At 43.5% G+C, this 23,127-nt stretch overlaps 1 protein-coding gene and 1 pseudogene across 4 annotated transcripts; both read right to left on the reverse strand.

Annotated features, from left to right (window-relative positions):
- Window positions 1–280: 280 nt before the first annotated feature.
- On the reverse strand, window positions 281–2,677 carry LOC100716379 (acyl-protein thioesterase 1-like; annotated as a pseudogene).
- A 22-nt stretch (window positions 2,678–2,699) lies between these two features.
- Il18 (interleukin 18) lies at window positions 2,700–22,078 on the reverse strand. Of its 4 annotated transcripts, none has more exons than XM_005004886.3 (6): window positions 21,931–22,078; window positions 14,409–14,495; window positions 13,485–13,496; window positions 10,857–10,991; window positions 6,250–6,383; window positions 2,700–2,947 (listed from the first exon to the last, which is right to left on the reverse strand). In XM_005004886.3, the coding sequence occupies exons 2-6, from the start codon at window positions 14,485–14,487 to the stop codon at window positions 2,726–2,728; spliced, it is 582 nt and encodes a 193-aa protein (XP_005004943.1). In that variant the 5' UTR covers window positions 14,488–14,495; window positions 21,931–22,078; the 3' UTR covers window positions 2,700–2,725. The 4 variants fall into 4 exon arrangements, with proteins under 4 accessions (XP_005004943.1, XP_063111664.1, XP_063111662.1 ...); XM_063255594.1 differs by lacking the exon at window positions 21,931–22,078 and adding an exon at window positions 19,812–20,030; XM_063255592.1 differs by lacking the exon at window positions 21,931–22,078 and adding an exon at window positions 18,571–18,727.
- Between the last annotated feature and the right edge of the window lie 1,049 nt (window positions 22,079–23,127).

Below are 23,127 nucleotides of genomic sequence, written 5' to 3' on the forward strand. Positions count from 1 at the left end.
TTATCAAGAGTAATGTAATAACATCTAATTCATACAGAGTGCAATCGTTATATATAATACAGATACTGCATGGTGACTAAGCAACTTTGGAATAAATCCACAGATGAAGTCACAGCCTGCATAAATCACTTATACCGAAACTGTTCATTTTACCTGAACAAATTTTCATACTGGTAATTTCCAGACGCAATAGAAAAAATCTGGTTGCAACTGTTAATTATTTTGCTGAATTATTTTTGAGGGAAAAAACCTAGCTGCCTCACCTATTTTAATACTAGTGTATTCTGGATCACATTATGCAAACACATGTATAGAAACTTCAAAATTTCCCACAATGAAACGTTATTTGTTATATATCATTGATGTGTATTAGCAAGACATTTTAACACTGCCCACATTAGAAGTTTTAAGACTGGACTTTGGGAGAAGTTTATGCTCTGCCTCAAGGTTGCTGGTGTGCTTGTCACAAGGCCTCTTGGTGACACCCATCAACTGGAGGTAGGCATTCAGCCACGAATGGCTTGACATCCATCATTTCCTGTCGACATGAACGTTCCTCTGCCCTCGTAGGTTTTGAAGGTTACACTGGGCAGATTTACCAATGATTTTAGTTTTTCAGCAGTGAGGGAACCAAACATTAGGGAAACTAAAGGGTCACAATCTCCATGGCGCTGGAGAATAGAAATACCTTTGACACCACTGATGGGCCCCCGCGGAAAGCCAGCCCGAAGTGGAAGCCAGCAGCTCAGGGCAGTGACACCCGCCAGAGTCTGCCGTGTGCTTAGAGCAGTGTATAAAGATCTTTGTTCCTCCCTGAGAATATTCTCCCCAATAATTCTGTTAGCAGGAAAGCCATTCCTCAGCTCCTCATCTATGAAAGCTTTTACATTTTCTGCTGCTCGTTTAATTCCAGGTTCATCCTCATGAGAAGCTGGTGAAAGCCCAACAATATCAAACCAAGAAGGCACAGCCATGTCCACGTTTAATGCTACAGGCCCCAGTGGGCAGATATGTTTGGTGTGCGCACTTCTAATACCTACAGAGGCTTCTGCCCGTCCATGCCCAGCGCCTCCCAGCCCATGAAGGAAAATCACTGCGGCGGGCACCATGGCTGGCATCGGAGCAGCCGTGTTATCCGACACACCCACCGGCTTGGTGGACAGCGTGTCCCTAGGACTTTAAATGGTACTGGATCACACGTATCCTGTGTTTTTTCCCTAGACAACACAAAACACCACAGTTGCAATTTGAGGCCATTCAGTAAGATAAGGTTACTTGAAAAAAAGTACCAAATTCGTTGGGCAATCTGATATCCAAGAGGGTGACTAGGCGACCAAGGGGAAGGAAGCATGTGTGCGCACACGTGTGTGTGCACGTGTGGGTGTGCATGTGTGCAAGGGTGTGCAGCACAGACAGTACACAAAGGGATGAGTCATGTCTGAGATAGGATCGAACAGATTTTTTTTTTGTCTTTTTTCCTTTTTATGGGTACCAGGGATCGAACTCACGAACAGACTTTTTAAAGACATCCTGGCTTTGGAAAAAAGCAGAAGCCTGGGCCAGGGATTTAGCTCAGTGGCATAAGCACCTGCCTTGCAAGTGCATGGTCTTGAGTTTGATCCCCGGTACAAAAAAAGAAAATCAGAAACTAGTCAAGCAAAACAGATTCCTTGTAAAACTTACAATGGTTTTAACAATATTCTTTGGTTTTTGTTTATCTTGAGACAGGGTCTTGTGACACAGTTCAGGCTGGTCTTGAACCCATTATGTAGTTGAGGCTGGCCTCAAACTCACGGTGATCCTCCTGCCTCAGCCTCCTAAGTGCTGGGTTTACAGATGTGAACCCCTACTTAATGATATCCTTAAAAAATGACAGAATTCAAATGTCAATATCTTTTGTCATAGGATCAATAACCCAAAAATATAAAACCATTCTGTTAAGTATATTCTACGTGCAACAATGTAGAATGTGTTTTCCAGCCATGTGCTTTTTACAAATTACACGAATGTTTTATACACATGGATAATTCAGTTTTGTGGAAGTTGTTTTTAGTATTAGGAATCAAATCTGACTTCGCCCAGGCTACCCATCATGGTACCTCCAGCTCATTTATCCACACCCCTCTTTTTTAATATTCAGAACTGAACCTAAGGCTTTACATATGCTAGGAAAGTTCTCTACCACTGAGCTATAGCCCCAGGCCCCAGTTCCTCATTTTTTAACAATATATTTTGAGAAAGTTATTAATTTTATTTCATCAGGCTTGCTTTGGATGTGGCTTGATTTTCAAAGGTTCACATGTTGGTCTCTAATGTGACAATACCTAAGGGGTGGAACCTTTAAGAGTTGAAATCCTATGGAAATGTTTAGATCATGAGGGCCCAGCCCTTGGAAAGGATGGATCAACTTGACCCTCAGGGGTGGGCTGTTACAGTGTGAGGCCAGTCCATGTGCCTTGCCCTTTCTGCACAGATCGAGTTTCCTTCTATTCTCTGCCATGTGGTGACACAGCCAGGGTTTTCTACCAGGATCCTGGCACCATGCTGTTTGGACTCTCCAGTCATTAGAACCGTGAGACAAGAGACAAACAAACCTCTTTACTTTATAAGTTTCCAGTCTCAGGTGTTTTGTTAGAGTAACAAAAAAGAGATGACAATAAGGCTTATAAACTCTAAAAAATCCTTCAGGAACATGAAACTCGTTTCAATCACAGAATTTTAATATCTAGTCGTTGTTTTGGACAGTGAACATTACAGACTTATCCCCATATTCATCCTTGTTTTTCAGAATAAGTTTGTAAATGTTTCTCTCTTTTTGACAAGCTAGAAAGTAGCCTTTATACAATGAAGACTCAAATTGCATCTTATCATCATGTCCTGGAACACTTCTCTGGAAGAATATTATGTCACTTTTTGTGTCATTGATATTATCAGGAGGATTGATTTCCTAGAGAGAAAAAACAACATGACCTAATTTTTAAAGGACAGAAACAATTTGAATACACGTAGTTCATTTAGATGCATATTACTGTACAAAACTAGCTGCTTTTTAAGTTAAGAAAAATAATCTCTGACCACAGGAACACCCATCGCTCCTGAATTCCTCATCTTCTGTTCTTTTTGTCTACCCCGGTATTTTCCATCATGGAAAGCGCATTCAGATCCAGGCCTTTCATTTCCCCTGTCACCAGACAGCTTCCTGCTCTGCTCTTCAGCTGATGAGCCTTCTCTGCTCCAGAGGACGTGGAGCTCTAGCAGAGACCCCCGCCTCTTGTGTAACGGCAGTTACTGCCCTGTCTGACCATTCATGGCTTAAGGCATCGATGGCCTCTCCCACACATCCAGGTAGCTCTAGTTGCTGAGTCCACTGTGAGAGAGGCCAGAAATGTTAAGAATCTCAGCGCCTTTTGGTAGAACTTGAAACTAAAACTTAGATTCATTAACCCAGTAGTTTTCCGGGCTGGGCCCTGGGTTCTTTTACAGCCCTGCGGTACTGGCTAGGTCAGTGGCCCCTGACTGTTTCCCCACAAATGCACAGCTCGGTCACCTTGCACTTCTGTCTTGACTGCAGACGACTTGGCCAGGGTCTACCCTGAAAGGCCGCAGACTGACTCCTGGTTATTCAACCAGAAAACACAGCCTTGAGACGAATGATTCGGCTACCGGAAACTGTTACCCTGCTGGTCATCTAATCAGTACTGGCTACACATGTCCTACTGTTCCACCATGCCTACTTTTCAGGACTGACTGGTAAATGCGGGAACTTCCCAGGGTTCCTCCATGTTGATCTGGAACCAGCAGACTTTTTGGACTTAATTCTGACCCCACGGGAGCAAAGATTCCCATTATTCTGAGGTCTGATAGAGTTCTAGAATAGCATTCCACCCTCTCCTAGGATGCCCGAAGGCCCGCAGGGTGGGAACCCCTCTAACTTAATGATTGTCCTAACTCCTGATCTCTCCTTTACCAACAAACGCAGGTCCTTGAGTTGGTGACAGTATAAACTGGTTACTTCTGGGGTATTAACAGTAAATCACAATTTAAGAAAACACTAAGCTGCAGGAGTCAGTCTGTAACTAAGCTGAGGTCTAACGTATAAATAAAAAGAACCCTTCGCCAAAAGGTCAGAAGCTCCTGTAATTTTACAGAGGAAAAGGATCTGTTAGATCCAACTAGCCCAGCAAGTTTCAGTTGAAGGTGTGAGTGTGGATAGGTGGAACAGGAGAGCTCCTTAGCTGTAGTTCAGGGTTTCACTTCAGAACCCAAGTCAGAAAACCCTGGGCGTGTTCCTCAGTCTTGGTGATGGCTACACAAAGCCGAACATAACAAATGGAAGTGTGGTGACAATCCTGGTGACCCTGAAGGACACTCAATTTGGAAAGTGAAGCTTGAGGACTCTAGGGACTGAGGATTCTTTACACGAGGAGGCGCTAAATCTGGACTCAGGGAGCGTTAAGCTCGACTTCCTATCTGTTCCTTTGGCCTCTCCCAACTGCATACAAAGCTTGGTAGGACCCTGGCCAAGCCTGATGCATATGTAAGCAAGAGACACTGACAGTAACCTTTGGAAGCAAAGCCTTCTACATGTTGTCCAAAGAATTTATCACTAGTGATTTGATCTTTTATTTTTATGTTTTTGGCATTGGGACTTGAACTCACAACCTTGCACGTACCAGGCAGGCGCTGTGCCTCTGAGCTATCCCCAGCCCCTCACGAGTGATTTTAACACAGAAAGGTGAGTCCATGACGGGAGTGAGCTGTGTCTGACCACCGAGAACCTAGTCTAAGGTGACCGCTGCGAGGCTCAGTGTAGAGGGGAAGGGGAAGGGCAGGCCCCAGCACTCGTCCTAACCTCCGCTTTTCCCTTCCCTCTCTTCCCCCTTCCTTCTTTCCATTTATTTAAACAGTATTCACGGAGCTCCTTCTGGTAGATTTGCTGTAAAGCTGATTCGGCTTCACTGTTGGAGTCGCCCACCTTTATAGGTCTCTTTAAGGTTCTCTTTTTTCAAAAAAAATTCTAAGTAACTTGTAGAGTTTACAACTTTGGTGATTTTATGTTCTCTTTCTTTAAAAGAGATCAAAAATTACACAAGCTTCAAGCTGGTCTCAGTCTGAATTTCTTCCAATGTCTGGAATGTTCCATACATTATCTCAACCTGCTCAACACTCCCACCGATCAATCCCAACTAAGCTTCCTGCCTGTCAGGTCTAGAGCTGAGATTCCAGACTGCACGCACAAGGGCTGGCACCCAACTTAGGAGGAAACAGCGAAGAGAGCTGTCTGGAGGCTGTCTGTGTTGGATTTGTACTGTGACTCAGTGGACTATATTTTAGAGTGGCTTTTTTTGGGTCCCTCCCAAGTTGCCGCTTGGCATCTCCACTGAGGTCCTACCCCAGCTTTCAGTGAGGGCTGGTGATTCGGACTTTAGTCCTTAACTGGCAAATCCCTGCTCAGAAACAGTCTTCAGCACATGGGACTCCCCTTGTAAGCTTTGTCAGTGTGTGGGCATTCCTCTGGCTCTTCACTACGAAGAAAGTTTTCTGGGTCAGTCTGTAACTACAGTTAATAGCTGTTTATCTAACGATAATGCAAAAAAGAGAAAATAGGGGCTGGGGATTTAGCTCAGCGGCATAAGTGCCTGCCTTGCAAGCAGGCAGCCGTGAGTTCGATCCCCGGTACCGATAAAAATGAAAAAGACAATAAAAAAAAGAAAGAAAATAAAAGTAGTGGCTGGAAATAATTTATGCTTAGCTTTGAGATAACATTATTTTTATAGCTGATCTTGTTAATTTTATTTAATTTGTTAATATACATCAACTGAAAGCTGAAGGATATGGAGACAGGTTGAGAAGAACAAAAAATCAAGGATTAAAACATTATAAATATTTGCAAAGTAACAGATTTGCAGGACAACTGGCTGTATTCTATGAAAGAGGGCTTATTCTAAAAAGTCCCATGCTACTAAACAGGTAAGGAATTTACATATACACCCTGTATCAGTATTTATACTGATTAATTGTTCAGCAGACTTGGGTTCTGACTCAAGTGTTGTGCTCTTTCTTGCCTGCAACAGGCTCAGAAAAATCTTGTTACCACAGTCGGTTAAAGGGTTTGAAAATGTTTCATAACTATCCGTTTCTACAGTCCTGTGTTCCCTGCTCTGCTCTAGCTGACGGGGTGAATTCCTGAAGCTCTTTGGGGTTTCTAAATTTGTCCATTAACTTGACTAAAGTAAGGCTCAGGCTTACCTTAAAGGAAATAGTTTTGTCCTCACAAGAGAGGGTATGGTTCCCGTTACACGTCACAGAGATGGCTACAGGTACACCTCTCGCGTTGCTATCTTTATATACATGTATGTTAAACGTAGTATAAGGTTCATTGTCTGAAATAAACAGTAACAAGTGAGACCACTACTTAGGGGAATTTGTACAATACTTGGGAAATGTAACCAAAGAATGGTCCTTAAGGGACCTGCTGTCAGGCTCACACTCTGAGCAGAAGGAGATTATGTGTAGTTTGCTGGACATTCTTTAAAACACTTACACGTGTGTTACAGCATACATGCAGGGGCTGGGCACAATGGTGGCACAGGCCTTCAATCCCAGCACCCGGGAAGCTGAGGCAGAAGGACTGCCGTGAGTCCAAGGCCAGCCTGCACTACATGGTGAGACCTTGTCTCAAAAGCAAAAACAAAAAAATACACACATCAAACTTTTTAGTGTGTTATAAATATTCTGAATTTTAAAACACCTTTTTTTTTTTTTTTTGCAGTGTTGGGGATGGAACCAAGAGCCTCATGTAGGACAGGCAGGTTCTCTGCCACTAACTTACATCCCCAGTTCTGTCTTTAACTTTTGAATGCTAATTAGACTATTTAAAAATATAGTCATTAAAAGCGGGGAATGGCGGCATGTACCTGTAATCTCAACACGCTGGGAGGCTGATGCAGGAGGATCATGAGTTTGAATCTAGCTTGGGCAACTTTAGTATGACCTTTGTCTCAAACTAAAAACTAAAAAAAGGAGCTTGGAACGCAGGTCAGTGTTAAGGCCCTAAGTACAATCCCTAGTACCAGAAACAGAAGTCAAGAAGTTTTCAAAAATGTGCATTCACTTCTTCAGGCTGGCCTGCGATTTGGTATTTGGGGTTCATACCGTGTAAGGTAATGAACTTACTCACTTTCTAACACATTCTAATTCTGGAGGAAGGAAGACTCACTTGAAATACTTGTATATTTATTGTTGATTGTGAGTTTTAAAAACTTTAACTATTTTCAGCTATAACCAGTAGAGATTAAGAATACACTATAGAGATCATAATGTAATGTAATGTAATGAATGGGATTGGTGATCCAAATGTCAGCTCACAATGGCCTCTAGAAATGCCTTTATTGGATCTAAATTTTACTTTAAATGAAAATTATGGACACCTATAAAGTCTTTTTTTTTTTTTTTTTTTTTTTTTGTGTGTGGTAACTGGGTATCAAACTCATGACCTCGCATTTGCCAAGCAGGAACTTATGCTGCTGAGCTAAATCCCCAGCCCCAAAGGTTTTTTTTTTTTTTTTTTTTTAAATCAAAATTATGCCTGTGATTTTTGATCCAAGTTTGGGTCTGGCACAGACAAGCGTAGGCAGCAAAAAAAAAAAAAAGAAGAGGAGGCAGTAGTCAGTGATCGATAAATGTATAAACATACAAAAACATCCCACCGGAGAGACCAGAGAACATGGCGGACAGACAACAGCAACTACCAGAGGCTCTCTGAAAGGTTCGGCTCAGAGGCCAGAAATAATGCGGACTAGGGAGACACGAATCAGTAGAGATATGCTCTGCTGACTCAGGAACGAACTGGGCTGAGAGAATCCAACTTGGAATACAGTCCTGGCGCTAAAATAGGAACAGAAAAATCTCGGTGTGGAGGCTCGACTCCGCGCCATCGGAAACCGGTTTGGATTTCCCGCCGTGCGGCGGCCGGCTATCTCCACAGCGGCTCAGCAAGGAGAGACGCGCCGAGCTCTGGGAGCGCCGAGCTCTGGGAACGGGAGAACGGAGTCGAAAAAAAAAAGGACGGACAGAGGTGTACACGAAAACTGACTGGTGGCGAGGTGAGTGAGAATCTGACCCCCCACCACAGTTTGACTCTAGCGGAGATCTCTCTGGGCGCCATTCCCCTCTCGGACGGGATTGGAGAAAAGTGCCTGGCCTGAGTGACGCTGCTGGCGGACTCTCTAGGCTAGACTAGCCTAACCCAGATCCCAGAGCCGGACGATGGCCCGGAGGAGCGACTGACTTCCGCGTAGGCTGCCTCCTCCGACTCCCTGGTGCGCAGCGGTGGGCGGGAACAACTAGCCAGCGCAATTTGATCAGGCTGTGGCTGACAGGCAGGGAAGCCGGGCCTCCTTTGTAAGATTGCATTTTATAAGGAACAAAAAATATGGGGAAGGGAAGCAACAAAAAAAGCTCCTCGGCCCCCAATCCTGAGAAACAGGCAATAATGGACGCCGCACCAGTATACATTAAGCACCATATTGAGAGCCTCATAGACCAATTCAGGAATGAAGTTATCAATGATCTGAAGCTAGAAGTATGCAGAATAGTTAGAGAAATGCTAAACACCACCCAGGAAAAAACAGATGGTGGAATGGAAGAACAGAAAAAGAGGGGAGAATTGCTTGATGGAGAAAACAGAGAAAGCATTGAGTATGTGAAGCAGGTTCAAAGGGACTATCAAGAAATTAATAAGTCTATACAAGACTGGCATAACAGCTTGAAAGAAACTAAGGACAGACTATCTGAACTGGAGGGCAGACTTGAAATATGGGAGAATGAAATGAAAAACTTCTTAAAAATAACAAAGAAACAAACAGCAATAATACAAAGACAAGAAGATGATAAGAGGAGCCACCACTTAAGGATTAAGAACATAGAAGAAGAAGTAGGGACACAAACAAATGAATTACAAAAGCTACTCACAGAAATAATCCAGGAGAATTTTCCTAATTTAGCAAAAGGTAAAGATACTCAGCTGTATGAGGCATACAGGACCCCAGCTACCTACAACCCTAACAGAGAAACACCCAGGCATATAATAATAAAAATCCCAGAAATTCAATACAAGAACAGAATATTAAAAGCTGTAAGAGACAAGAAACAGATCACTTACAAAGGAACACCCATCAGAATTACAGCAGATTTCTCTTCACAAACCATCAAATCACGAAGAGCATGGGGGGAAATAATTCAAGCTTTGAAAGATAATAATCTCCAGCCAAGATTGAGATATCCTGCACAACTGTCCCTGGAAATTGATGGAAAAACGAGGTGCTTCCAGGATAAAGAGGAACTGGGGGAATTTGCAACCACCAATTCAACTCTACAGAAAGTATTGCAGGATATTCTAAAAAAAGAAAAATACAAAGAACCCAGAAATAGTGGCAGGGAGGCCACAACGAATGGAGCAGAGAACAAAATGAAGAAGACAAACTGACAGCTACTGACAGAAAAAGAGCTCAACAGAAATGAGACAGAGAAGATTGGATGATAGGAACAGCTATTTTTGAGAAAATGACATCTTAATAGGTAATGCTGATTCAGTACCATCTTGTTTTGAAGTCTCATCTAGCTTTTGTTCTTCTGTCTCCAATGGTCTAACCAGGTTGTATCTTATTGGATTTTGTTATGTACGTTAGTATAAGCAAAAACCTTTTAAAGACAAGGAGATTATACAGAGACCATTGTTCATTTTCTGTTAGTCAATTCCAAATACTCTATAATGCTGTCATTCTCTTAAATGGTTTTACATTGTTTTGATATACTTAATGCTACAGTATATGAAGTTGTACTCAAGGACTTCAGGGAGGGAGTCAATATGGTAACTATTTTTAAGTCGGAAATATCTGGTGGTGAAACACTATTCTGCTTAAAAGGTTATGTTTTGATCTGCCCTGTTTCGCTGTTATGCCCTCTTTTTCTTTTTCTCAATCTCCACTCCATTATATACTTTTTTATTGTTATCCATTTAATTAAAGGGAAAAATATAGCAGGATATAATATAGTAACCCACTTTGACTTTCTATTTTCTCGATTTGAAGCCCTGTATTACTCTCACCATCTTGTTTTTGACTGAGGTTCCTCTATTCTGTTTTGCTGAATAGTATCAGGTTCGAAAGTTTAGGCATCAGCTGAGAAGATAATGAGATTCATTATAACGCCCATTCTCGTTGACTTCTATCTACTTTTGAAAACCTACAATATCTCCAATGTTTTGGTTTTGTCGGTTTTATCCTTTACGGTTTTGTTCAATAGTATTACAACTAACGATATAGGCAATTCTATTAGAAATAGCGGGAGGCATTAGGGTAACCATTGTTGATCACCTTGTATTATGTTTTTATATTATCTATTATATCCACCCTTTTGACTTGACCGATTCTGTTCTGTCATGTCACATTTGGTTTTACTCTCTTCCAAAAAAGCAATAAGAACAGTGGGAGCAATGAAACCCAAAGTGTGTAATAGTCACTGTACAAAAGAGAGGAAAAGAAAATGCTCTAAACTATATAACTGCATGTATATTTAAATGTATAAGACAGAAAATGATATCACAGAGTTCTAATGGATCATTGAACAGAACTGTTTGCAGTATCATTGCTGGAATGTCCACTCTACAAACTTTAATTCTGTGACTTGAACAATTATTTCTAAGATGGCAATATGTAATCTATTAACTAGTGATTTCCTACTGCGCATTTTTTTTCTTCTGTAAATCTGTATAACTTGTACCCTTCACTGTTTTTTTTTTCTTTTCTTTTCTCCTTAAATAAAAATTAAAAAAAAAAAAAACAAAAACATCCCACCTGCACAGTCGGAGTCGGGCATATCCTCAAACACAGGCTGCTTCTTACGGTCAATAAAGAGGACCTGGTTTTTCAAATTTCGTATGATTGACAAATGATGTTCAATCCTGCCAAAGTAATCTGATTCCAGGTTGTCTACAATAAACATTACATTCCATTAAAAATGTTTCTTTTAAAATATGCAAATAGACATATCACACAGTTCAGTTTTAAACAGCTATTAATTACGAGCTTCCGTCTCAGAGACGGCTGTTACAAGGTGTTTTTAGCCAGCTTTCAGAGGCATGCTGCACTGCCGTCCGCACCCCTCTACCTCTGGCACGTTCGCTTAGCTGTCCACTTCCTCAGTCTCCTGTTCTTGGTTTTCTTAGGCTCTTACTCGTTACACGAATTCTTAGCCTTCACTGTCTTTGTCTCCTGACTCCTCTATTTCCCTTCTTGCTAATCTGTCTTCTGATCCTTCCCTGCTGCTGAACTTCATGGTTCATTTTTCTGTGCCTTAAATCCCTACCTCCCTTATCTGTCCACAATAAAGTCCTGAATCTAGCTGCTCAGCACTGCTGGAGACCAGTTATATAAATGCTGCCAATACTGTCTTCCGGTTCAGCACTCTCTCTCTTCTGTGCTTCATAGCTGCAATTTCCAATCCTCTCCCTCTCCTTAGGACCTCTGAACCATCATCTCTGTTTTCCCTTTCAGCAAACCGTTTTGGTTTTATTGAGACAGGGTCTTGCTACGGGTTTAGGCTGGCCTTGAACTCACCGTGGAGCCCATCCTGGCCTGGAACTCACAGCAACCCTTCTGCCTCAGCCTCCTGAATGCTGGCATTACAGGCCTGTGCCACCAACCCTGCTGTCTGACTTAATTGTAATGAGCACAGTTTTCTAATCAGAAAAGCATAAAACTCTTTGAAATTTAAAATTATTCCACGGATCCTTCCCAGTGTGAAGCTCTAGCCTTGTTTCCCTCTCTTATCAGGCAAGCTTCTGACAAAATCACTTGTATTATTCTGTATCTTCATTTGTTCCGCAGTCACTGTCTTCCGCCTCTGCCTGCATTTCTCCAGCAAAATGCTTCCACTGAGAGCACCTGACTCCCTGCTGCTAAATCTAATCATGTCTTACAGATTTTTCTGAGTATTTCTAAAATCAGTCCATGGCTCCTCATGATCACCCTGCATCATGCCTTGTAGACACAGATAGTCTGTCTCCCTCTTCCTCGTTTTGTTTTGTTGAGAAGAGGTTCAAATTCAGACTGGACTTGAGCTCACTAGACTTGCCTCCATCTCCTGCCTCAGCCTTCTGAGTTCTGGGATTACAGGTGCGCACCACTACGCCCTGCTAAAATAACTTTTTTTTTCTTTTGGTCTTTTTTTGAGATGGTTTCGCTATGCATTCAGGCTGCCTTGAACTCACTTTATAGCCCAGCCTGGCTTTGAACTCACAGTGGTCCTCCTGCCTCAGCCTCTAAGTACTGGGATTATAGGCATGTGCAACCACACCTGGCTCCATCAGACTTCTTTATACTGATGCCACAAGGACTTTCTAAAAATATGATCTTGTTATCCCTGAATGTTAATGAGGCACATGGTCACCCAGAATAAAAACTGTATTTTCCAGGTTTCTAGGTGACCAGTTGGCAGAATAAGACAGACTAGATACGTACAACTTCTAAGCACAGATTTTAAACGGAATGGGTCTGTTTTCCTCTTCTCTTGACTCTTTCTTAAAAACTGAGATATAGACCCAGGAAGTAGGATAATTTTCAATAACTAGGGGATGATGGAGTGACAAGAAATGCGGAACATGAAATTACTTGGACTCCTGGGGAGAGAAATTTTCTCTTACTCAGTCACTGTCTTTTTAGACGTCTTTCTTAAACTGATCTGTATCCTAGCTCAGACACATTATGCTTAGCAGATTCCTATGACTCGCAAGATAGGGCCCAAACTCCACGTCTTGGAACACGAGAACTTGATCTGCACCCTGATTTTCTCTCCTGCCCTGCTCTCCCTCACTGCACCATCCGAGTTATCTTAGTTTCGCACACATGCTGCGCTCCCTTCATATCTTGGTCTTCGAGCCCATCCTTAAGTCCTCTACTTTCAGAATACGCTGGCTCCAGGAGCCCCCAAGGGTTTGTTCAAAAGCCTTTCTGAGATGGGACAGCACAGAAGGGAGAATGATTTCTGGACAATTCTCATCCCTCAGTCTCCTTTTCTGGATCTCCTGAGAATCAGTGGCTTCCTGCTCATCTTAGACCTATGTGATAGGAAAGGTCTAGTTTGTAGCGTCTGGAAGCTAGACAGCTTCCTAAGGTACCCAAAAGCAAAGTTCATAAAGCCTTTTTTTTTTTGTACCGGGGATTGAACTCACAACCGCACACTTGCAAGGCAGGCGCTTATGCCGCTGAGCTAAGTCTCTGGCCTTTGTAAAGTTTTTTTTTTAAACCCTATGATGGTCTTCATTTTGACGCTGTGTTATTGGTTCACATTCCTCTGGCAGAAAACTGGCTCCCCAAATGGACTGGTGGCAAGTGGACAGTCTCTCCCAGTTGACAGTGGCGGTACAGATGTGTCTCATGTGGTTACTTACTTTATACAGAAAGAAAAACATATTTATACTTTACCATCATTCTCAGCTGTGGGGGAAAAAGAGAAATATGTTAATTATGTTCTTCAAGCCAGATTTTATTCATTTATTACTTTGTCCTGTCCCTGCCCATTCTTTAATACCTGCTTTTTCTTTTTGAAGACAGGGGTTCCCTATGCAGCTCAGGTTGGCCTTGAACTCACTGTGTAGCCCCCGCTGGCCTCAAACCCACAGCAATCCTCCTGTCTCAGCCTCCTGAGTGCTGGAATTTTATAGGTGTGCGCCACCACACTTGGCTCATGACCCGTTTTAGCAGTTACATCCTTTGGTAGCCTTCATCAGAAAATATGAAGTAATCCGAAGATTCATAAAGTGAAATCTTTAGACTTAGTGTGTTCCCAGGTAAGTTAGCTATAAAACTTAAATCCAGGGTTTATAAATTTTAATACGAAAAGAAATTTTATAAAGTGGTATTTACTCATAAATTTATTGCCTAAGTGGAAACTTACTTAAGGACTTTTCATGATGCTTTCAAATGAAGCCAAACTTCAAAATGAAGCCAAGTTGCCCATGCAAGATTAATCATTAAGAATCAACTTTTGTCCTATACATCACATAAAATGATAACTCATATAACTCTAGCGTATCTCATTTGCTCATTTGCTTTGAAAACTAGTATTTCCTCACTGTACCCAGTTTTGTGCGATTTTCACGGTAGGTTCCCGCTGCTACCTTGAGATGCGCAGTTGCTAATTTAAGTACCAAGGCAACGTGCTGGACGGAGAGCTGGGACCTTGGAATGTTATGGTTAACTTGAGAGTCAATTTTTTTACTCAAAGAAGAGAGTCATTAATATTATAATAGAGTTTGGTAACAAAAAAGGGAGTCCCTGAATACGCAACAATTTCCTAGCTGAATATATTTATCGAAGCCCCGTATTTCTCCCATGCTTCAGACTTACGTATAAAGTAAAGTATACTGTCAATAAATTTCATTTTCACAAAGTTGATGCAATCGTTTTCTGAGTCGGAAACAGCCATCTTCACTCCTAGTGAAAGCAGAGACGATGCTTGTTATTTTTACAAGGTGTGACTGGAAAATACAGTGAATGCTTACCTTTATAACAATTGATAACAATAAAATACATTACCATTAATACCTCTCAAAACATTCCCTTTCAGTGTGAACACGCTTGGGTTGTGCTGTCATGGCTGCCGTGACACGCTGAATCAAAATGTTTACCTTCCACGATCATTCTGACTTTAGGGAAGAACGAAGGCCACACCGCCGTAGGTCCAGGGAATAAAGTGGGTCAGGACACTGTGACGTTTGCCCAAGCCTGTCTGCAGGGCGGCACTGGGCAGCTGCAGTCATGGTATATTTTTTTATCACAGCTCGGAAAGTCCTTCATGAAAGAGAACTTTCAATCCGCTTCAGAAAGTGGCAAGAATAATGGGGCAAGTCTGTTCAAGTCGAGGGGGAGTTTTTGAGGGAGAGTAATAGCAATGTGTCTTTTATTAGAAAACATTAAACAAAAGCAAACAGTCACTATATATTTTGATATAGCATGTGGATAAAAGCAATCTTTTATTACCACCTTTTTCATTTTTATTTAAAAACATTTTTATTAGTATATGTTTTATTTATTTTAGAGAGGACAAAACAGAATAAAATCCATCAAAACAAACGAGTATAAGAGACAGAGGACTTCAAAACATTACAACAATAACAAAATCAACAACAGTCACCATCATGCCTTTTGACGCCCTCAAAATAGCTGCAGATAACTTTGGACACAGTAAAAATCAAACACAACAGAATAGAATAGAAACAATAGAAACAAAACAATAAATGTAATAAAGGACTTTGTTATGGTTTATGTTTGTGGCCCCCAGGCCTTATGAGTTTGAATTGTGTATTTCTTATTTGTTTATTGTCTAGTGCTTGGATTGATGGTGTCAGTGCTCCACCCACATAGGGGTGGAGCCAGGATGTGATGTAATGGCAGGAAGAAGGTATGTTTTGCTCTTTACTGGTTTGAGCTTGCTGTTTGCAGCCGCCATGAGCGGCGGCCCAGCCATGCCTGCCTGCCTGGGAGCCAACTGAGTGTGGACTGAAACCTCCAAAAACTGCAAAAAATAAACTTTTCCTTTCCCAACTTGGGCTTCAGGTATTTTGTCTCAGCAAAGAGTAAAAAGTAACTAAGACAGACTTCAAAACAAGCCAATAGTAAATCCATAATTGCTAGCATAATGGATCTTGCTATTTTTGAAATAGCTGCTCCTGCCATAGGATTTAATACAATCAAAGAAAACAAGAGAGAATAAACCCCAACCCAACAAAACAATGGAAATGACACAGGACTTCAAAACAAGACTACAGGGACACAACAACGGCTACCACCCTCAGAAGGCGATCCCCCCAGATGTCACACTGTGTACTACTAACCCCTGAACCTGTGATCAGACCCCTGGCCCCAGACCTGCAGTGTTAGTTAGAGACACCAAAGCACCACAGGCATCCAGCTGCATTTCAGCCTCATAGCTGTCATCGCAGCCGTGTTTCTTAGGATAAGTCGGTCACCTAAGGTGGGGGTCGGGGCTGGGAGGGTGGGGGCCTGGCACTTTTTGTTCGCCAGCCCAAGTGCTAGAAGGGGCTGGGGTCTGTCTGTTTCAGTCTGGCAGTGGCCGCGTATGGTGCTGGTTCCCAGACTCAGCTTGCGTCCTGGTGTGGCCTTCTCTGTCCTACTAGTGTGAGTCTGCAGTATATAGTGATTGTATGTATGTGGGGACCGGTGCACCCATAAGTGCGCTGTTTGGACACAATGTCCTAAAGCAAGCTGGCGGTGTCTCTAACACCCCTGTCCCTTCTGCTTTCTTTGGGTCCTATTTTGCTTCTGAAGCACAGGAAGGGACATTTCCTGAAGTTCCCTTATCCACCAGAGACTGGGTTCGCCACAGAGGAACGTAATTGTCCTCAATCCTGTTACTGAAACCTGCCTGACCAAGAGATCACCTCACATAAGACAGGACAGAATGAAAACCAGATGCCACGCCTACGGCCAAAAGCGACTCTGAGGACCTTGTCTGTTTGCTGGGTCCACAGTGTCCCATAAAAACAACCTACTGGGCTGGGTATTTAGCTCAGTGGGGTAAGCGCCTGCCTTGCAAGCAGGCAGTCATGAGTTCGATTCCTGGTACCGATGATATAAAAAAAAAGAGAGAGAGAGAGAGAGAGAGAGTAAAAAAACCAATCTACTGCCCCTCTAAAATCTCTAAAATTGCTTCCACCTCCCTTCCGTCTCTTCTTATGTTCAAGCCTCAACTGTTGGCCCCTTTGAGATTTCCCGTGCTGTGTGGCTCCTGGGGTCGCGCATGCTAATAAAGCAGCGACAGGGCCTTCTCTCTGGTGGATGTGTGTGCTGACACTGTTTCAGCTGACTCACACGCTGAAACTGCAGCGGGAAGGCTGAGCTCCACATCAGAAAGACGGCCAGGCAGCCCTGCTCCGGAGCGGGCAGTGTCCTGGGTCCCTGAAGGCAGCGATGGCTGGGGCTGGGGTGGGGGACAGTGGGGGGCCCAGCCTTCGCAGGATACTCGGTCTCTCCCCACTCAGCTTCCCCCAGCTTGGTCCCCGGGTGCTGGGCTCTAGCGGGAAGCTGGCACAGCGCGTGAGAGTGAAACTTAGATCTTATCTCACAGAGACTCAACCACTGGTGACAGGGACCAAAGGAATGTGAGGAACTCCGCAAAGGAGGACGCAGGAGACCTTTCTGGAATGAGAGAAGCCTGCTCAGAAGAGAGGACTGTGTGCCTTGAAAGGAGGCAGCATTTCCAAGCCTCGGCAGAGAAGTCACAGAAGAGCAACCCGAGCAAAGGCCAGGAAGCAAAGAGGCCGAGAGTTATGGGCTGCCTCAGGCCTCACCAACTTTGCCTTAAGTGACACAATTGTATTTTTTCAAGAAGGATGCATTTCTGAGATTTTACCTAGATGAAGACTATTTATTCCCCAGGAATAAACGTAAAGGCATGGTAGGAGATAGTTGTGGAAAACATCAGTCTACAACCGCCAAAATATACTTTCATTTTGTTTTTTTTTTTTGAGACAGGGTCTCACTATGCAGTTCAGGCTGGCCTTGAATTCACTATGTAGCCGAGGCTGGTCTCAAACTTGCAGCAGTCCTCCTGCCTCAGCCTCCCGAGTGCTGGAATTACAGGTGTGCACCACCATCCTGGCTCTAAGACTACTGTTTTAATAACAGGTTTTTTTTTCTAATTTAACTCGCAGAAATGCAACTTGTAATATAGTTCTTTTGATGAAAGCCTAGGAAGGAAGGTGAGAGCATAAAAGCCTTAAGACAGACTAAAGAGGTTTAACTTATTTTCCCTAAAAGAAAAATTGGTAATTTAAATAGAATAAACACATATTTAAATTTATTTTTATTTATTTATTTTTGAGACGGGCCTCACCGTGTAGTACAGGCTGGCCTGGAACTCACTGTGCAGCTAAGGCTGACCCCCAACTTGTGATCCTCCTGCCTCAGCCTCCTGAGTGTTGGGATTATAGGCGTGCACCACCATGCCTCATTTAAGTGTATGTTTAAAAAGCTCAGTATCATAGTGCCATAGAGAGTAGATTTTACTGGGTGGCACCAGACAGCGGTCAGCAGTGACTTTAATCATTAAAAGTTGATAGGGCTAAACAGTACAGTAGGATTTTTTATTTATGGGAGTGGAGGAACTAAGGAAAATTACCTCACAATTTCTGGCTCGGGAACCTGTTCAGTGGTTACCCCATGAACTAAGAACAGAGAGCATGAAAAACAGCGTGTGAGGGAGAAGAATTAGTTCAGCTTTGCTAATCCAGGAGAGATGTGACCCGGGAGCCACGGGAGAAGGGAGCTTGGAGGGCGGCTGCTATGGAGCCCCTGGCACAAGCTTGACGGTGGCACCTGCAGATTGGTGCTTGGCTCCCAGCTTGGGTACAGCCAAGATCGACAAAGATCTAGCAGAGAATGAGGGGAGGAAAGAGGAAAAGCGTGGCTGTAAACCATTCCTTTCGGAAGCCTGGCTGTGGGGGGCCAGGGAAGCGGTTGCTGAGAACACACAACTTGCACACGTCACCTGCTGGCTCCCGACGCCCGCCACAGCTGGCCCAAATGACTGTTCCCGACCCCTGGGGGGTCATCTCGCCTGCTCTGCCCGGCCTTCTCCTCGTCAGATGCGCACAGGCGCTGTTTGGGGTCAAGCCGCATCACTGCTGGCACCTCCATTTAGTACCCACTGGGTCCTCCTGCTCCCCTGCTCCCCACCGCTGCCAGGCAGGAACTGTCTCCTCTCCTCTCCCCGCCCTCCCACCCCCTTCTTTTAAATCTCAGTTTGCACACATCCTTCCCTGACTGCCCCGTTCCTAACCGATCAGTCTCCAGCCCTCCCTTCCCCTTCCCTCACTTCCTCTTACGCTTCTGACACAGCTCTGCCCACACCGGATTTGTAGGACTCGGTCTGCCCAGCCTCCTCAGATGGTGGCTCAGCCTTTGCTCCTCAACATCTGGAGTTTACTACACAGCAGGAGCTCAATGAATGTTTAGTACGATAAACCTCTGGCCGCGACAATAGTATAGATAGAAAGCACTATTGGAATTTCTTTTTCCTGATTTAAAACTTTTTCTTCTAAAGGCCAGTGAGAGCCAGGTGTGGTGGCCCAGACCTGGAATCCCAGCAGGCAGGAGGCTGAGGGTGGAGGATCACAGCAAGTTTGAGACCTGCCTGGGCTACACAGTGAGTTCGAGATCCAGCCTCAACTACGTAGCAGGACCTTGTCTCAGAATAACAAAAAGGACCCTCCCCAAAACACACACACACACACACACACACACACACACACACACACACACTATAATGGGAGCTTGAAAACAGATTTAAAAAAATAGAATAATCTCTAATTTTTTTTCCTAACAGCTTTTATTTCATGTGTTGACGTTGAATTCTTCACTGTTTTCCTTATCACGTTTTGTTAGCTCCCAACACACTATGACAGTGGGGGTGAACCCATGGCACTCTGCCACAGCAGGCTGTCTGTGTCACTCTAAAAGGTTCCCCATCACTGCACTATGATCGCAGGGGTTGTGTTCACCCCTCCACCGGCAACAGTTTTTTATTCATTTAATATTTTCAGGATTGATATTTTAAAAAATTATAACCTCAGAAAGATCCTCCCAGGAGTATACAGTAACAGTTTATTCTTTGAAACAAAACCTTTTAGTAACACCTTTGAAAACCAGCCAGAGGAAAGTGAAGGTTATACTCCTATGACAGAAATTAAACCTCATGAGTTCCAATTTTCTCTGGGGAAAGTCACTTACTTAATTCTGAGGGTCTCAGTTTCCTCTTTTGGATAATGAGGAAGTTGGATATCAAGCCTTAAGGTCTTTTCCAGCCTCAGCGTTCTGCAATTTTAGACTCTATTGAAGGCCAGGAGAGAGCCATTCACATGTGGCTGATGCCCTGGTAATTACTTCCTCATCATGCTAGACGACACACATTTGCTGAACGTTTACTGCACATTCAGCATTGTTAAATCGCTAAGAGAACAAAAAATAGAGCATGAGATTAAATGTAGAAAATGCCTCCAACGTAAACAGTGGTTCTGATTCTGCTTATCCATTCTGTGCAATCCCAAATCTGTGAAATAGAGGATGAAATGACGGAGCACAGCGTACAATGACTTCCCTCAGCGCAGGTGGGAAGTCATCCTCACAGTAAGATCAAAACCCAACTCTCACCGGGCGAGCGGTGCACACCTGTGATCCCAGCACTCAGAGGCTGAGGCAGGAGGATTGCTACAAATTTGCTAGGCTACACACATATTGAGTTCAGGGCTGGTCTGAACTACACAAGAAGACTCTGCCTTAAAAAACCAAAAACCAATGAAACAAACAACAACCAAAACCAAAACTCTTTTTGGTTTTAAAAATCATTTTGTCCTGAAATTTGCCCATAGAGTAAGTACTCTATGCGGTTGTTAAAGAGGTGGGAATAGAATATTTAGGGAATTATATAACTAGGTATAAAAGGTCTATTGAACCAATTGTTAAATACAGACTAAAACAAGAAAGTCAAATGGGGAATTAAATTTAATCTCAATTAACTGGGTAGGTGGCAAAGGGCACAAGAGAACATTTATGTGATAACCAAAACAAAATGATGCTATGGAGAGAGACGAACTGAACTGGCCTATTTCTTGACTCCGTGAACTAGCCCTGCAGGGCGCTGCAGTGGACACGGGATGACGGAGGGCCTGGCAGGCTGCCACGGTATGCCCGCCTTTGGCTGGGGAGGAAGCCGCAGACAATCCTGGCCAAATTCACAGCTTGGAAAAAGTGGACAGTGAACATTCCTAACTTTATTTGCTTTTTATTAAATCTTGTACCTCCTCCCACACAAAAACCCAAATTATGGAAGGTTTTGGAAATCCCATAGAAGAACCTGAATTTAATCTTATAAGCAATAGGAAAACACTAAAGGTGTAAAAATTATTTTGAAGGAGGATTTTGAAGGAGTAGCTGAATATAGGCAAAAAGTAAAATGCCAGCTGGGTGTGGTGGCTCAAGCCTGTAATCCCAGCACTCGGGACGCTGAGGCAGGAGGATTGTTTCGAGTTCCAGACCAGCCTGGGCTACAAAGTGAGCTCACGGCCAGTCTGAACTGCAGAGCGAGACCCTATCTCAAAAGACAAAAAAAAAGTAAAATGCCATTTAAGGATGTCTGATTTCTTGTTACTCAGTTTCAAAATAGAGATACTTATTCAGCCCTTCCCTGATTGTAAAATAAAATTCTCTGGGAGTGCTGTGTTATTTATTTACCATGCAAACCACCCATCCCAGGATACCTGCAGATTCAGTCAAGATTACCAACCTTGTAAAAGTTTTTTTTTGCTTTTAACATAGCTGACTCAGAGTTGAGCCTTACAGAAGAGCTTATTTATTACAACACTCCAACGCAAGGATTCTGAGAGTTTCAGAAAATCAAAGCTATTTTTCAGTGATTCGAGGGTGTAATCTGTTTCTCAGTTCCTTTCTTTCACAGCTGTAGCAGTTTATCAAAGGATACACCCTGTGCAACACTCCAACAGCTTGAAGACAAAGCCTATTTAGATTTGCAAAAACGAAAAAAATTCCTAACCCTAGATTGTTTAAAAAAGATACAGCTATCTTCGAATTGTCATTTATGATAGCGTGATGTGCTTATTATTTTATGATCAATTACTCAATAATTCTGTTTTAAATCACTCAAGTTTCACTTGCTAATACAGTAAATTATAATCATGCAGTCAACAGCTAAAGGTGCTCAATAATTCTTGAGAGGAGAGAGGATGAGACCAAAAAGTCTGAAAGTTTCTGCTGTGACTTTGCTTAAAATTTTTTTTTTTAACTTCTAATTGCTCCCGCTCGGTTTTCAAATAAACACGATGGCATCTCTTACCCGTGCCGACGGTGCTCCCGCTGGAGAGTGCGCTCGGTCCCGTCCGGGCGACGCGCTCCGCGGCCGGAGAGGGCGCACCCCGCGGCCGGGGAGCGGAAGGGGCGGGCCGGGGCGGGTCGGGCGCCCGCGAGCGCTGCCTGCGCCCTTCGCCACAGTTTGAACGCAGCAAAGTGTTAGCAATCGCAGCTTCCCGGCTACCTTGCAAAGTCACAGAGGCCGGCCTGGGAGCGCAAGGTCATGAGTTCGAATCCCGGTACAAAAAGGACGTGATTTCTTCTGGGAAAGTTGGGGTCCAGCCCTTCCCAGACCTGCACCTCTTTCAGAAGCACGCAAAGCACACGCTTCATGTGCGTGACTGCTCCGTCTACACGCGTCTTCTTGTCTCAGTCAGTCTCGTGTGGAAACTTTCTGGTCGCATTTTAGCACAGAATTTCCTAACGGCGTTGGGTAATCGTGTACGCTGGAGTAAGTCTTACAGTGTAATCGTGGCACCTAACGTACTTCTAAAACATATGGGGGTTTTTGGAGGAAAGACTTTTGCATAATGTTTTATTGCTTTCAACTTAGGATCTCATTCAGAACTTCTGCCTTCCAAACTCAGCTTGGTATCAGAGGACAGTTGACAGAGGCCACTAAATGTACTTCTTGATTATTTTTGGCCTGAAGCAGTGCAGGGAAAATGAGATAAGAAGGAGACAAAGGAGGAGGCCTTTAAGGAGGGCGCGGGAGAGCAGCGGGTACAGAGGCCCCAACACAGAAGCAGGACTGCTTTCATCAGTTCTGGCCGGGGGAGGAGGCTGGGAGGTGGGCAAAATTACACATTGACTGCTGATTTGAAGGAGCGTCTGCCTGTGTAAAACAGGTCACAGAAAAAGTTTACTGGGGGCTGGAGGTGGAGGCTTGGGTGGTTGTGGAGTCTTGGGATTGCAGAGGGCTTGGCGACACAAAAGAAGGGAGCAGATTTATCTCGGGAAGGAGGAAAACGTACAGGTTACTCGTGGAGAGATGGGTTGTTTCTCTGGGTCTAGTACCAGCAGAACCTATCATTTCTCAGTCGAACAAAAATAGTCTATTTTCAGGAAATTTCCCTTTGTCTGCTATGTTTCATGCAAACTACAGTTCCATCACCAGAAGTTTATTGAATATTTTTCTTCTTTTCTGCAACAGAAAGAAAAATTTGCTGTGGCATAAGAGCAA

The sequence above is a fragment of the Cavia porcellus genome, unplaced genomic scaffold, assembly GCF_034190915.1.
Source record: "Cavia porcellus strain 051 isolate PalLab524CR breed Dunkin Hartley unplaced genomic scaffold, mCavPor4.1 scaffold_9, whole genome shotgun sequence".
Lineage (NCBI taxonomy): Eukaryota > Metazoa > Chordata > Mammalia > Rodentia > Caviidae > Cavia > Cavia porcellus.